Below are 17,109 nucleotides of genomic sequence, written 5' to 3'. Positions count from 1 at the left end.
CACTAGGATCCACATCTTCACAGCTTCACAATTTTCAGTAATAAGCATACACATAAAAACAAAAGACAAGAAAACACTGAACGGTGACAGAGCAAAACAACAGAATAGCCAAGGGTCAGAGATGAACGATTTCACAATCCCAATAAAACAAAGCAAAGAGTTTTGGTCCCAGGTCTGATGTTCCTACATTCATGTCAAAGTCACGGACCTTCATGACAAAGAAGGATGGATGCATGACTGTGACTGTTTTACTTCTCCTTTCTTTTCTACTAAGCATTTGCCAAATCAAAGCATGTCAGCATCTGCATGTTTCCCAGCTTTCAAAGAGTGGTGGAACTGAAGCTTTTTACATCTTTTGAGATGTTCAAAAATATTAGATGGTTTATAAAACATGTATCAACTCATACACATTCTCTTGTATAATTCTCAATAAAATAAATGAAAACAATATATTCTTCCACAAAACAACAAAGCATTATCCCATTGGGTATATATTCTTCTATATACTAATCTAAAATTCCAAATCTTTTTTGTTTGTCATCGTAAAATAACTAACTTATGATAAGACTTCAAAACTATGAAGTCTATTGTTGCTAGACATCAAAAACGCAGCCATTATGGTCCTGCAGTTGTTAGTTGTAGAATATTCCAGAGCACAACAAAATAGTGTAAAAACTGATATCACATCAAAATTCTTTGATTATTACTCAATGTGATGAAACCTTTGAGCATAATTATATTACAAATAATGAAGATTATGATTGAATTTCATAAATGTTAAAAACCATGTATAAAAGCAATACATACTTCCATATTTATCTGAGATTTCAAATGCTGTTCTCTGTCTATGTAAAAATTGTATTAATACCTTGAAGCTATGAAAAGTCTAGTGTTGCTTGACTATAAACAGCATATGGTGTTATGTTCTGCAGTTGAAAGTTAAAGAATATTCCCAAGTCCAACTAGGCATACACTCGTCAGATCAGATTAGAGTAAAATTCTTTGATTCTTGTCTAAACCTTATGAAATATTAGAACATAATTACTATTATAAAGGTTGAGAAAAATAAACAACGAATGACTATGACACAAACGAAGAACATGATCAAATTTCACACAAATTACAAGTATGCAAGAGAGTGTACCATCATAGAGATTCAAGACTTCAAAATGGACCAAATCTAGCACAGTAATGAATGAAACACAATGAGAAACAAGAAATGGATTCTATGGTGCACTTTCAGCTGAAAACGGCAAGCCTGCTAACAATATATGGAAGCATACCTAATTTCGGGGTATACCATGATCTTCTTGGCCCTTACTCCTTGCAGTGTCTGGTTCATGTCTGGTATATTTCTCCAGATCAGTAGCCTTCAGAGAGCCAATGGGAACTTATGAGAGACAGATGTAATATTATATTTATGCATTTAAAAAGGTTACTAAACTGGAACAAAAAATAAAGGACATATTCATCTAACCTATATGTATGTTACAAAACATCCATAAGCAGCATACAGTTACAACTCACAGGAAATTTAATATGCACAAATACCAATTAATCCAGAACAATAATCTAAGATTTTGATCATAGGAATTGTATCCACAGTACAAAGAACCCTGATAGCCTGTTTCCCCCAGACTTACAATATATAGCCAGAACTGAAAATTTAATTTGACAAGGAAAGATCCTATTTTAAGAGTATATATAAAGAGAACAGTTCTGGTCAAATTCTCTATGACCCTAACTGGAGCATTCAGACTTTGACCAGAACAAGAACTACTTAAAAAATTATATTAGTGGCAGCCCAAGAACTCATTAGTTGATATAAAACATGTTCATCCACATCTTCATAAAATTCAATTGCATTGGACTTCCAACAAGATACGCAACACAATGGTAACATTTAAATGCAGAATAGGTTCAATACTGCAATCAAATTTTGGTACACATCTTTGAGATTCTTCACTGAACATATCTAACAATGTTGTTACATTTAAAAATAGATCTTCAGGCAGGATGGTGCAACATATAACAAAACCAAAAAAACCTCTGAAACATTTATTCAACAAGTAGACCAACTCCTACACATTAACAGTTGAAAATTGTGTCACCCTCCATTAAGCATAAATTATGGTTAATGTCTTGAATGCCTCTTGACAAAGAGAAGGCAAAGATCTGTCTGAAAAATATCAGTTGAATAAAAATTACAAGGGACGGATTCATATTTGTGCCAAAGTTCCATCTAAAGTGTAGAATGGTATCCCTTTCACCCAACTAGAGATGATATCTGCACCCACCCAAGGAGGTTGTGTACTTTCGATTTTATTCTGGTGATCAATGATATCTGCCTCTTATATTGTTTAATTTATTAGCCAATCATGTATTCAAGCTTCATATATCATGGCATTTGTCACAAAAACAACCCTGGTATAAGAATCCATAAACATCATAATTTTGAAGTTCTAGAGAGGGGGGAAACTGGGTGTACCTGAAAGCATTTGTTATGGCACCAAAAACCTTCATTCTTCAATTCAATACTAAGGAGATATTCACGGCATGTGCCAAGAAGAAATAAACAACGAGGCTGAGCTACAGATGCTGTATTGGGTTGTCTCACCCCTATGGCATAAAGTCAATGATCTTCAAATTGAACCAGAAGCTAAATGATCTCTTGCATACAAGAAATGAGAAAATATATAAAGCAAATGGCCAGAGAGTACGAAGCATACAAGTCAGAGAAAATTTGAGGCACACACAATAGTTAAATATGAAAATAAATAACCAGTAGTTCCTCAAGTACATACAAATATCTTTCTAAGTTCTAAAGCAGATCACTCAAAACACTGATGTGCATTATAAGGACCAAGATTAAACAGGGAAAAGCCGAAGGCCATGAACAAGGTTAACTGATATAGTCATACTCATAACGAAGTTATGTGCAAGAAGCATACTGGTTACACTTTACAGATCCACAAGCAATAATAATAAATAATAAATACACCTAAAAGGCATGAAGTGAGCGGCTCCAATCTTCTGTATACATAAATGTACAATCCCTCTTCTTCTATTTGTTGGAAGGGGTAAATAGCCATTAGCCAGGACAACAGAATTTGATCTCTAAGTTAGAGTAGATTAACTTGAATGTTCATGACACTATAAAATCTCTCCATGACGGAATCCACTATCTCCACAATCAGCACCGGTATCCAAAGCACAAGGAGAATCATACCATTTAGAATTGTCCTGGTAGAAACTATCAACCTGAATACAGCCAAGACCTACTACATCCGAAACTATCCCCTCATCATGTCTGATCATTCTGATGGGCTTGGATAGTTTACTATCCTCCTCACAATCAAGAATGCTCTTCTCATCAAAGTCACTGCACTTCAACCACTTTTCAGGCTTACAACTGTCACTCATGAGATCCTTCTCACTCCTGCACTCGGTCCTCATCTGATCCCCCCATGAAACAACCTCCCCCAGTGTCCGGCCAAAACTGTCCTCATCATCCTCAATCAGCTCTGTGTCCTTGCCATCACCATAAATCCTCTCATGATGGTTACTCCAGTTAGCAAGATCATTATCCCCAACCAACACATCATCCACCTTATCTGTGATCAACTCGGCTGGCTTCAACCCCACCTCCCCTATGCTCCTAACCTTATTCAAAACCTCGTATAATTCCCTGGAAATCGACCCCAACAAATCCCTCGGCATCTTTGCAACCTTTCCCTCCAACATCCCCACCTCATTCCTCAACTCCTGAACCTGTTGCAGCACTGAAAACTGCAAATCCCCACCATCCTCCTTCCCCAACAACCCAAACCCCCCCTCCCCATCCATCTCCTCACTCACCCCATACACATTCTCCTGATCCATCAAATACCCACCACCCTTATGCCCAACAACCCTATGCATAATCCTGGCATTCCCATCCAAAGGCCCAGGCTCATGCCCAGAATGCACAGCATAAAGCTTAAAAACCGCCACCCCTTCTTCCTGATACACAAAACTCTTATCCTTCTCATTGTAATTCGCAATAGGCACAATAGCCCTAATCCTAAACCCACATCCACACCTCTTGGAAGCGTAAGGCTCCCTCTTCAAAACCTTAGATTTCTTAGCAGCAGGTTCACCAGCCCGATGGCAAGCATAGTCCTTTACCTCAGCCATGAAAGGCTTATACCTAATATACTTCTGTCTGATGCAAAGAACGACCTTATGCTTAGCCGCAAGCTGCTGGAGCCTTGAGGGCACTTCCCTAGCCGGAACATCGAAGCTCTCAGTATACTCAAAGCGGCGGCGCTTACCGCGAGAGGCGGAGGGTTCGGCAGAGCCCTCCGCCGCACAGCAGGCGGGGCAGGCGGCGACGCAGACGCGGATGAAGCTCTCCGGGATGCCGTAGAACTTGGCCCCGACGGTCCAGTGCTGCTTGATGCGTTCGAGGGTGTCCTTGAGGTTGAGGTGGTTGAGGTCGGTGTCGGCGTGGTGGGACATGACGATTTGCTGCCATTGCTCCACGTGGGGGACGAACTGGTGAGGGTTGGTTTTGAAGCAGAGGAAGTGGGAATTGGTGGAGGGGTCGTGGTGGGTGGTGAGTTTGTCTTGGATGCGTTTCCAGGCAGTGAGGTAGGCAGTGTCCTCGTTCCGGTCCTTCCAGACGGTGCGCCAGGAGGCCAGGACGTTGCGCGGGGTGGCGCCGCGGATGTCGGAGGGGGAGGGAAGGCGACGGAGGAGGAGAGAGCGGAGCATGAGGGCGTGGGAGGATGGGGTGAAGGTGTAGAACTGAGAGGAGATGTGAGGGTCGGGGGAGATGAAGAGGGGTTTGGAGGGAGGAGAGGGGGAGGAGTGGGAGGATGAGGGCGAGGAGGGGAAGAGGAGGGAGAAGGACGAGGAGGAAGGGTCCGTCAGAGGCGGCGGCGGAGGAGACAGATCCGAAGGGTGTGGGAGGAATAGGTCGTCTTCTTCCTCTCGCTTGTTGGAATTCATGGAACAAAACTCTGAATCCAAATAACCAAGAAGAAGAAAATGGGGAAAGTGAACAGTGACTTTATCTCTCTCTCTCTCTGCTTCTGTTGCTGAGGTTTTGTGTTGTGTTGTGTTGAGTTGTGTTTGATGTGTCTGACATGTGTGTCTGTTTGGTTTGGGTTTGGGTTTGGGTTTGGGTTTGGGTTTGGATTTGGGTTTGATGAAGGCTCGTTTTTTGTTTTTTTCTTCTTGGTGTTTTCTCCTTTTATCGTTTACCTCACTCTGCCTTAGGAATAAAAATAATAATAATAATAATAATAAATAATAATAATAATAATATTTGGATGCTAAAACAACATCCTAACAAGAAAGATTTGTGTTCATTTATAATGGTAATTTTTAGACTGTGATAAATGTTTGTATGATGGACATTTTATGTAGTTTGTTTCTTGTAATTTAACTTGACAATGTAATTATAAATTTGATCTAGTAAAAACGGGAATGTAAAATCTTAAATTGAGGAGATTAAATTCAAACTAAAAATTAAGATAAGAATAAAAATTTATTTTAACTTGGGTAACATTTTTTCTTCAAGTTTTATCTAAGGAATTCATCTCATTTGTATGAACCTAATACTTTTTCTCAGGATGACTCTGGTATATAACAACATACAACTTTTATGAGTAAGGATGAGGTGGAAAAAGTTGTTAAGTGCATGAAATTGTATAAAGCTCCAAGGTCTTTCAGTTTTTAGGTAATTTTCTTGACATTTTATTTATTATAATTATTTTGATCATGCAGTATGTGAACATAGTTTTTTTTATTGTATATAATTTAGAGATCATGTGTCTATTATCTACTTAAATTATTGAGATTATTCGTCACCTTATATCTTTCTATTTAAAAAAAATTATTAAATAATGTTGAATCTAGTACAAGCTAGATTTTAATTAAGGTTGTGTTTGTTTCGGAGTTAATATTATTAAAGTGGACGTGTAAGGATGTATTTGTGAGTGTCATATGTTTCTTTCGAGGAATTTGAAACGATGTGAATGCAAGGATACGTGATAGGGAAGGAGTTTCACATTTGTGCATGGAGATGAGATGTGGAGGAATGTATTGTTTCACATTTTCTCCAGTTTTGCTGAATAATGTTAATTCAGTCCCTCATGTGTTTGAAATTGGTCCTTACTTATTAAATTTTGCGTCAGCGTCGTTCCTTCCTTCCGTTAAAGAGAAACAAACGGTGTTAATAGATTGATGACCTGGCAGCAGATAATGCTTACCTGTCATTACTCCTTCGACTCAATCACTCATTCTGCCCTTTCTGTTTCTTCCTCATCACATTCAAGCCAGGAGCTTGAAACTTCTGTTTTTCTCTCCATCGCGGACGATCAATGTTGGAGCGAGGATGATCTACATCTTGCTACATCTTGAGCAGAGACAACGACCTCACGGCGACGATGACAAAGCGAAGGCGCGACTATTGCGAGGTAGAGGCACGACGAAGGTGCAGCGAGAGCACATCGAAAGCTTTTGCATTTCGCGGAGAGGGCATCTGCGTGTTGCGACGAGGGTTTCGTTTGAGGATTTTTGGGTTCTCTGTTGTCGCGTGAGGCTAGCGTTTTGGGGTGGATGATTTTGGTTCCCTAATCTGTAGGTTCTGATTCGTGGCACAATCCTCCTCCTCTGAAATTGCATTTAGGGTTTTGATTTGTTCTCGGATTTTGGGGGTTTTCGTTCTAGATTCTGCAATTTCTATGATTGCAAATCGTTCTTGCAATTTGGGTTTTGAAATTGGGGTTTTATTTTCCTTTTCGATTTTGGAGGTTTTGTTCTGATATTTGAGTTTTGTCATTTATGAGGTAGGGGTTCGTTCCAAATTGATTTCTGTGGTTTTTGGTCTTGTAATCTTGATCTTGCAATTCTTGTTCTTGTTGGGGTTGAAGATGGAGTGGCCATGGGGTTTCTGCCAAAGAAATCAGCTTGACGATGGTTGTCTGGGTTGCTGCAGGGGAAACACTGTTTAGGCTTTCAAATTTTGGGTTTCTTTCCTGATTTCTCTCTTGGGTTGAGATTCTATTTCTTCTACATTGATTCAAGGCTTGAATTGGAGCTTCTGATTCTCTTTTCTGTTTTGCGATTTGAGAAGGTGAGGTCTTCGGTTTTGGTTTTGGCTCTTCGTGTTGATCTGAGTTTGGGTTTCGTGAGCTTGCATCTTTGTTTGGGTCAGCGTTTGGGTTTGAGGGTGGTGGTTTTCTAACTCAATTTTTCCCTAATTTCAACCACCAAATTTGTTAATATTCAACTCAACCTGTAATTAAACCACATCATCACCCCCATTAACTCCGTTTGGTTATATTTAACGGAATGGACTAATTTGACCCAAAATTTTAAAATGGGGATCCGTTTCAAACACTTTTATAATAGGGACTAAATTGAGATTTGTCAACGAACTGAGACTAAATTGACTATGAAACCAAAAGTTTTTTATAATTTATGAATGATGTAATGGATGTGATAGATTAAAAAAATGTTCTAATTGATATAAATATATGATTAAGTACTAATTTACTCTTGTGTAGAGATGTGATATAAATTTAAATATAAATAGTGGAAATTATATTAAAATGAAATTGATTTTTTTATTTATTAGAAAAGAATATTAAAAATTTTAAAAGAAATTTGTAGGAATAGTTTTGAATAAAATTTCTTAAATAATAACTTTTATATTATTATTTAATTTGCATCATGGTTTATGCTTTATTTAAACTTAATTATGATTATTATATCTTTTTATACATAAATTAAATTAAGTTAAATTCTAAAACCAGGTAATTAAATAATTAAATATAATCCTAACGAAATATAATATGAGTTAAAATTAATATGAAGTTGCGATTTTTTTTATTAAATTTAATTTAACTACATTATAATTACCATATGCTTTATACGTTCAATGCAATTAAATTACTAAATAAAGGAATTACAATTAAATATACTAAAATGCATAAATTCAATTATCATAAAATATAAAATATTATACAAGACTCACTTCTTATGATTAAAGTATATATAATTAATAAAGAAGAAGTATGATAGCTCCAACACTAACATTGAAAATCGAGTCTAATCAGAAATAGAATAGATTTCAGTCAGTATTGTCTAATGAAACAAAATTTGATTATGGTTAAAATCACAAAAAAACTTAGAATCGATTTCAAACTTTTTTAAGACGTGTGAAATTGATTTCATCCCAATCTCAAGTACTTGAAAATCGATTCCATCAACATTTCAAATACACTAAAATGGGTTATTCTTCTTATAACATAAGGAATAATCAATTTCACTTTCCTCCAAAATATATTAATTATATCTCTTACCACAGATGAAACTCCTCTAAAACTCACCATGCATCCAACGAATAAAGGTTATTTTTTTCTTTCATCGAATTGTGTACAATATTTCTGTGTGAGGAAAAATATTCAAGTAAAATAGCTACAAATCTTTTAAGGTTACGAAGAAAAGTTTACAGTCATAGGCTTACGAGAAAAACTCATAAGTTTCATAGTGCAATATATCAAATAATGATTAAGACACCTTGAAGGATAAATTTCTAAACTTACTCAAAGGACAATAATAATTGGAAATAGAAAAATTATACCAAATTTTAAAGGAATGTCATTACAAAAAAGTCTAAAGACTTTATTAAAAACATGTCTAAATCTAGACCGTCAAACACAAGCATTTTCTTACCATAATCGATGTTCTGAAAACAATATTTATACTAGTATTGTATGAAATAGAATTACAATTATTTTATAAAAACTTGAAAGACACAACAAAAGTACAATTGTTCAATAAGATTACCATAAGCAATTTTCTTGAAGTGAATAATCTCTTGGATGAAAAAATTTATAAAATTTGAATATTATATTGCAAAATATAATTTTTAGAACGTTGGTGCTTTTCGCAAATTTCTCTTACAGTTTCTTCCACTTTGAATGCTCTTTCTCTTCCTGCAAAGCTTGGGATTGAGTTTGAACTCTTCCTTTAGTCACGAGGTTTTTACTTATATTGTGGGTACAATGGCTCCTTTCTAGAGCCTTTCATCCATTATGAAAACATCATCACAAATTACTCTTCTTTCATTTTCTCTTCTTTTGGTTTCATTCTTTCCTTTTTCTTCTTTCCTTAAAAATATTATGGGTTTATTTATTCTCTTTATAGAGATCCTTGCTAGTTCTTATATCCTCAAAAATTTTGAGAAGTTCCTATTATATACTGGGGGCTTGCGCAATACATTGCGAATAAGTCCTTAAGAACAGTGATCTACACGCCTTAGGAAATCCTTTGTTCGTGATCTTTATTCTTTTATTGTCAGCTTTTACAACAATCTTAATGACTTATGGCTGACAAATACAACAAAATCTCGAAGAATCAGAATATTGTTTCCGGAACTCAGACAATCTTCGTGAAACCCTTTCTGAACGTGTCAAAAGTCGAGGTTTTCTCTGGATAGAACTTTCGGAGGCTGGCAAGGTGCTCGTAACAACAGTGGCTTTTGATCGTATTTGTAGGGACTGCGGATGAGGATGAAGAAGAGGAAGACGAGGAGGCAACTTGGAGTTCGTTGGAGTTAGGAAGATGAACCCTAATTTTCATGTGTCATGTGTTTGAAATGTTTGAGGAAAGATGGAGAAGTTTTTGTCTCTAGAGAAAGAAAAAGAAATAAGAAGATGAGGCTGGGTACTTGAGTAATATTTTGTATACTTTATCTACAAATAAGAGAAGCATAACCAAGTATTTTCTCGTTTACCAATCTTAATTATTTTAAAATTGTGGGGGTATAGCTAATTTTACTTAATTACTTGAAGAAATAACTTTGGTTTTCACATAATGATATTAGTCTAAATCTGGAAGTAGAGAATATGTCGTTATATATTTATATATGAACGACATGTTAATGATTGACACATGCAATCAGATAATCTCTAAAAACTAAGGTTTCTAGGATCAAATTTTGAAATGAAAGACATAGGTGAAACCAATGTAATTTTAGGTGTTATAATCATAAGGAAGGGAGATAATATATTACTATCCCAAGAACAATACATTGAGAAACTTCTTAAGAAGTTTGAGTATTATGATTTCAAACTCGTAAGCACCTCTTATGATGCTAACTCTAAATTAATGAAAAATAGAGGAGAAATTATATCACAGCCTCAGTATGCCCAGATAATTGGGAGCTTACTGCACTTGATGAGCTTTTCTAGATCTGATACTGCTTATGCAGTAGGTAGACTAAGTAGGTACACTCAATGTCCAAATCAAGAACATTGAGATGCACTTTTCAGGCTTATGAGATACTTAAGAGGTTCAATGAATTATGTCCTTGAATATACTAGATTTCCCGTTGTACTAGAAGGGTACAATGATGTTAATTGGATCTCTAATTTAGATGAGACAAAATCCACTAGTGGTTATGTATTCACACTTGGGGGTAGTGCGATTACATAGAGATCAGCCAGAAAAACGATTATTGCAAGATCAATAATGGAATCTGAGTTTGTCACTCTTGAGATGGTTGGTAGTGAGGCTGAGTGTTTGAAAAACTTCTTAGCAAACATTCCACTAGGAATGAAACCAATCTCATCGGTGTCAATACACTGTGATTGCCAATCGGAAATAGTTATAGCTAAAAACAAGAATTATAATGGAAAAAATAGACATATACAATTGAGACACAATTTGGTGAAGCAGCTACTAAAGAGTGGAACTCTTTCCATTGACTATGTGAATCAGAACGAAATATAGCAGATCCTCTAACAAAACCCTTGGGAAGAAATATGATCTTAGAAACATCGAGGGGAATGGAACTTAAGCCATTGGCTAACAAACAAGTGATGGTAACCCAACCTTTGTTATTTGACATCCCATTAATAAGGTTCATATGGTAAAAACAAGTCACTTGTTAGTTCTGATAGCACTAATTTGATTTTAAATCAAATATGTACATTCCTATGGTTTGTGTGAAAGTGCTAGAGACTACATTATTGAGAGGTTAAACTTTGTAATTAAACAAAGTTTTTAATGATTTTCATATCCCTTATGGGTGGTGTATGATTTGTAGCATACACTTGATGAAATCACCTATATGAGTGTCAAGTGGAGCCGCTTGCGTGAGATCTTTGCATGATCTCTAGAGCACTCATGAATACCGGGCACATGCATGACCTAGTAAGTGCATCACAACGACAACAACAAGGAGATTGGGGGTGTACTATGATTGATAAACCTCTAACATACTCAAGTATCTTTGGTTCATATAGCTTGTTATACCAACTATATTGTGTGTTAAGTTTCTCGATCTAGAACTGGTTCATATAGCTTGTTATACCAACTCTGATGCATTACATCTTATAAAACCCAGGATTTTTCTTCTTTTCTTTATTTCAATCATTGTTTCTTTTCTTTTTCAATATGTGGGGGATTGTTATAAAATTTGAATATTATATTGCAAAATATAATGTTTCAGAACATTGGTGCTTTCCGTAAATTTCTCAAGCAGTTTCTTCCGCTTTGAATGCTCTTTCTCTTCCTACAAGGCTCGGGATTGAGTTTGAACTCTTCCTTAAGCGACGAGATTTTTACTAATATAGTGGGCACCGTATCCATTATGGAAACATCATCAGAAACTACTCTTCTCTCATTTTCTCTTCTTTTGGTTTCATTCTTCGTCTTTTCTTCTTTCCCTAAAAATATTCAAGGTTTATTTATTCTCTTTATAGAGATCCTTGCTAGTTCTAATATCCTAAAAAATTTTGAGAAGTTCTTGTTGCATCCTGGGGGGCTTGCACAATACACCACGGATAAGTCCTTAAGGATAGTGATCTGCATGCCTCAGAAAATCCTTTGTTCGTGATCTTTACTCTTTTATTGTCAACTTTTACAACAAAAATTATATTTGAGAAAGGTTATTTACAAATGGGTCAGTAAAGTTGATAGACAACAAATTAAATACAAATTGAATTAAGTTGAGGTACATAAAAAGCATTATAAAGCATCAATGTAAGAGAGAGTTTAACAACACCAATAGTTATTATAGGAACAACAAATTGATTGGTAATTTACTATTGATATATCCATAAGATTAAAGACATGAGTATTGACATGTGAATCAATGATTCATCTAACTTAAAACAAAGGATTGATAAAGTAGACACAACCATACTACTAAAAGCAGTCGATCATATAACATTAAAGTTTTCATCAATGACATTAAGGATAAAACAAAAAATTATTGGAATAAAATAAAAAAAAACAATTTTGATGCCATATTAAGAAAGAAAAAAAATCAAATAATTTATTGAATCAAAATGTATTTCATTTACATACAAGAGAAGACTATTATAATAACAAACATCTTAACAAGTAAAAAAAATAAAATAAAATAAATAATTATATAATATATGTAATAATTTAATATTTAATCAAATTTTATATTATAATAAAAAACATACATTATACTTGATAAAAATGTCTTTTTATATGACAATCACTTTAAAACTTATGCTGAAAGTCATTTGTAATCAATAAAGAAGTAAATTTTTCACTGGAAATAATAAGTGAAAGGCATCAAGGAGGTGTTCAGGTTCATGGATTTTTCTCTTCAATTTACTACCCTCCACCTTCGGTATTTTAGAATTCCTCCATTGTTCTATTTCCATTAGAGTATTGATAGTCGAAGATAATTTTTTCCATAACATGTGGTATTGGTACACATTTAACATTGAATGATTGTACCATAAATAAATAAGTCTTGTGGTTTTTGTAGTTGATATTGATTTTTTATTTGATTTACTTAATCAAATTGTGTTGGAAAAACCAGGATTTGCATTCATTGTTAGTGTAGAGTATGAAAAATTGCCTTTATTTTGTTATAATTATGAAATTATTGATCATGATTTATCTAATTGTACAAGATTGCAACAAGATGAAAACGATAATTGTGGTGGGGAAAACAGTTAGTGAAAATCCAACAACATTATCATCCTAAAGTGGTTGATGTTTTGGATGAAACATGTTTTGCATTCTTTCTTGTAGCCTACGGTGCAATCTCTATTGTAGTTTGTGGTTCAGTAGCCTATTAATGTGGTGCAACAACCTACTACAAGTTATTGGCATTTATGGTTCAACTACTTACACTGTTCGTCGCTCCTTATGGTCTACCATTGTTAATCTGAGAAAATTTTCAGTACATCCTCGATGATTTTAATGATGTTCTTTGTGCTAAGGATGTGAAGGGTGATGTTTCCCTTAGTGCAATTTCATGTGCTAAGTTTTTATATTAGATTAATTCTTATGAGCTTGTTGTGACTCCATTTTATGTCTTTTCACTTGGTTGAACTTTCGTGAAACTATGCATCGTATTGATAGAAGACTTAGTAAAGTTTTTTTTTATTTTTTTTACTTTTTTAATTTTTTCTTGCTTTGAGAATTGGTCTTCTTGTCAATGTTAAAGTTTTACACAAAAATTGGTCGAATCATCATCCCTTGCTTCTCTTTCTCATTCGGCTGAGGTTTCCATACCATCTTTTTTATTTGTGAAGATATGGATGTCTCATCTAGACTCTTGCTCTTTCATTTATTACTCTTGGAGTACTTCTACTTCTTGTTATCCTATGTTAATTTTGCAAAAGAAATTGCAACGTCTTAAGGTTCTTTGAAATAGTGAAATAAAATGTTTTTGGACATACACATAAGCTATTGGTTGATAATCAAGGCCTCATTTCTTAGATTCAATAGCATATTTTGAATGTTCCTCCCTTTGATTTGAATATTTTGCTAATTCATGAAGCCTACATAAAATATGATTTAAATTTTACTCTAGATTGTCGGGCTATTTATTGAAAAAAAAAGGCTAAGATGAATTGGTTTAAAGATGGGGATAGGAATATTGCATTTTATCATCTTGTGGTTTGCAATGCAAAACAAATGGCAAGTGCACTGATCATAACGTAACAAGTGATAAATATCGTTCTCCCCCAAGAGACTTGTGCAATACTTGACAAATCTTGCATTTTAACTCAATTAGATCACAAAGTTTACAAAAACACAAGAAACTCTTTTTGGTATTTTCATTAAAGAGTTGGTGTGCAAGGAAATGTAACATAGAGTATTTACAATTTATTAAGACTAGAGTTCATCTACTTCACTCTCATGTGTTGACAAACATCTCAATTTTGTATTCAAGTCAAAATCAATTCGCAATTATACTCGAATATTATTCCTAGTTTTCTTTTCTTATTTAATAAAACTTTATGTGACCATAAATGATTGATGGGCTTGAAAAACTCTCTTCCCTGCATAGATAGTCTGTTCCTCTATGATCGAAGAAGATATTTGCAAGTTGCTACCAATCTTCCAACAAAGGTTCACAATTGAGCAATTGCCACTAGTCATAGTTATCTTCTCAAAAGTATGCAAATTTATTATTGTACACAACTCATGGGTTGTTATGGATAAAGTGGAACGTTGTAACCTCGAGCTTGTGACCGTGCAAATATATCCTTTATGCTCTTTTGAAATACACTTCACTCATTCATCTTTTCTCCACTTCTATTCTCTCTTTTCTTATTATCCTGAATTTAGTTGTTACTCTTAATGTATCTTATTAGGATCTGAGTTCCTCAAAATAATTGAAAAATTCATTATGCATCCAGAAATATTTATACAACACACTGCATATATATCATAAAGGACCGTGATATAAATGTCTTAGGAATCATTGTTTTCGTCAACATTACAACATCAACATTATTTGGACAAATGCAATTTAAACTCATACTTATAAACTTAATTTATTTAAGAATTTAGTTATTTTTTTATAGATATTTTCATTATTATAATAACAACTTTAGTATTTATATTTTAAGAGGGATTTACGACTGCTAGATAATATTACTCTTTCTCCAATAATAATGCTTCAAAATTAAATTGTTTATTAGTTTAAAATCTTGTTAATTTTATTTTATGATAAAACAACATCGGTTATAGGTTATTAGGTTGTTGTTCAAACTTTTTTTATTCTGATGTGTCTGACAACTTTCTGATAATAATCTATATGTCATTATTTGGTTCATGTTTGAATTTATTTTTAAAAAATTATTTGAAATAGATCAATCAAGGTCGTAAAAGAGTTATAAAAAGAAGTTGTTAAAATATATTTTCTAATTTTTTTTATTGATATATACTATATGCTTGGATGATATAATGTATTTTTCTTCTAAAATGTTGAGAAAAAGATACTGTTATTTTTTATTTTATAAACAAGTAGCAATTCAATTTAAGAAACTATACTTAAAAAATTAAAGAAATAATATTAAAAATGAATTTGTATGGTCATATTTCACTATTGTTTATATAGGTCAAACTCATGTGATTGTATTGGTGGATATAATATTAATGAGTTTTAACTTATCATAATCTTTTTTGTAAGGTTTTTTATTCAAGGTTCATAATCTCTTATACCTTAAAATGCCAATATCTATTATCCAAAAGTATAACCGTATTAATCAAATAATTTAAGTTCAAATTTCAACCCTTTTTACTGCAACGTGATTAAATTACAAAATTCTTAGAAATATAAAAATAAAAACAAACTATATAATTACCTTAAGATTAATCATTATAATTACGTTAATTAAGTAAATAGTACAAATTAAATTAAATAGGTAATTATGTTTGAACCTAGCATATGGATTTATCAATTCGTAGTGAAATTTTAATAAATTTGGATTTTTTTGCAAAATCATATATGAATCTAGACATGCATTAAAGTTTTGAAAAATAAACTTTAAAAATAGTTGCTTCAACGAAAAATTTAAAAATTCTTGGATATTTATAATTGAAGGATTAAAAAAACTAATAACTCGTGAAAACAAAAGTATTATACATATAAAGCATAAAAAGAAATCCAAAACATAATAATTCAATCATAACAAATATCATATTTACATTCTTTTACCATTCTGGTGCAATTTCACATTAATAGTGTAACTTTTATTAAAAAAAAAGTTAAGCTTGAACTAATGTGTAAACTTGACACATCTTCAAAATGAAGAAGTTATATCATGTTGAAGTGACTTCATCACGGATGAACTAAAGTTGTATCAAATCATGACAACTTATGTCAAAAAGTTGAAGTCGTTACAACTTAAGACGACTTCATTATGTAGTAAAATGAATTGAAGTTGTGTCATATTGTAACAAATTCAATTTTGTAATGACTTCAATTTATTTTATTACAAAACTAAAGTCATCATAGCATGATACAATTGTAATGCATTTCATTATAGAACCACAATCACTACATTACAAACTGAAGTCGTTCCAGCATGACAACACTTCAATTCATTTTATTACAAAATTGAAGTCATGCCAACATACCACAAGTTTAGTTTTTTCGCAATGAAATCATTTCAGCATGATACAACTTCTTTGTTTTTAAATCATGCTAACTTGGCACGACTTACCCACGATTAAATTTTTTTAAAACTTGAATCATTCTTGTAATTTCATATGAAATTACATCAAAATGGTGAAAAAAGCCTCACATTGTAGTAGTGCTTAAAAATGTTTTGGACCACATTAATGATCGTTATAACTAGTAGGTGAATTATGTTGTTGTTCATTTATAATCATTCATTGTCCAACCCTTGACTTTCGTGTTACTGTCTATTTGGTGGTAAAAAAATATGGTGCAATCATTATTGCCAAAGTTTGTAAATATTGGAGTTTTGGACCAATAAAAGTTTAGATGGATTAGAAATGGTAGCTCATATAAAGAAACTAATCATCAATGGTTGTTTGTAATTGTCTAAGTTGATTAATCTCTTGTGAATCAACTTGTTAACTAGAACATGTTTGTGTCTATTGTAGGTAACTTCGAACACTATCATCATGAGGATGAACGTGTCCAACTCCATACACTTGTCCCTCATTTCTTCCACCTACAACCTCTAACCAACATTAATCCTTTGTCTCTTCCTAGCAACAAGGTCCAGGGGAATGCATTATAAGACATTAATAGATGCATACCTAAACAATGCTCAAAAAACTTTTCGCAAATGTTGT

At 33.5% G+C, this 17,109-nt stretch overlaps 1 protein-coding gene across 1 annotated transcript; it reads right to left on the bottom strand.

Annotated features, from left to right (window-relative positions):
• Window positions 1–3: 3 nt before the first annotated feature.
• Window positions 4–5,109, bottom strand: LOC124828174 (uncharacterized). The gene is made up of 3 exons (XM_047301404.2): window positions 3,230–5,109; window positions 2,489–2,619; window positions 4–1,370 (listed from the first exon to the last, which is right to left on the bottom strand). Exons 1-2 carry the CDS (start codon window positions 4,990–4,992, stop codon window positions 2,550–2,552), a joined length of 1,833 nt encoding a protein of 610 aa, XP_047157360.2. The 5' UTR covers window positions 4,993–5,109; the 3' UTR covers window positions 4–1,370; window positions 2,489–2,549.
• Window positions 5,110–17,109: the final 12,000 nt, after the last annotated feature.

The sequence above is a fragment of the Vigna umbellata genome, chromosome 11, assembly GCF_029865625.1.
Source record: "Vigna umbellata cultivar VRB3 chromosome 11, Vumbellata_1.0, whole genome shotgun sequence".
In the NCBI taxonomy this organism is placed as follows: domain Eukaryota; kingdom Viridiplantae; phylum Streptophyta; class Magnoliopsida; order Fabales; family Fabaceae; genus Vigna; species Vigna umbellata.
Note: the sequence above shows the minus strand (reverse complement) of the source record. Positions and strands in the feature narration are given on the sequence as shown.

Bases quoted from the DNA above. Each gene is read 5' to 3' on its own strand.
- LOC124828174 (XM_047301404.2), bottom strand. From the start codon at position 4,992: ATGAATTCCAACAAGCGAGAGGAAGAAGACGACCTATTCCTCCCACAC. The intron at 2,620-3,229 runs GTATGATTCTCC...TTTATGCCATAG, and splicing joins TACCAGGACAATTCTAAATG to GGGTGAGACAACCCAATACA.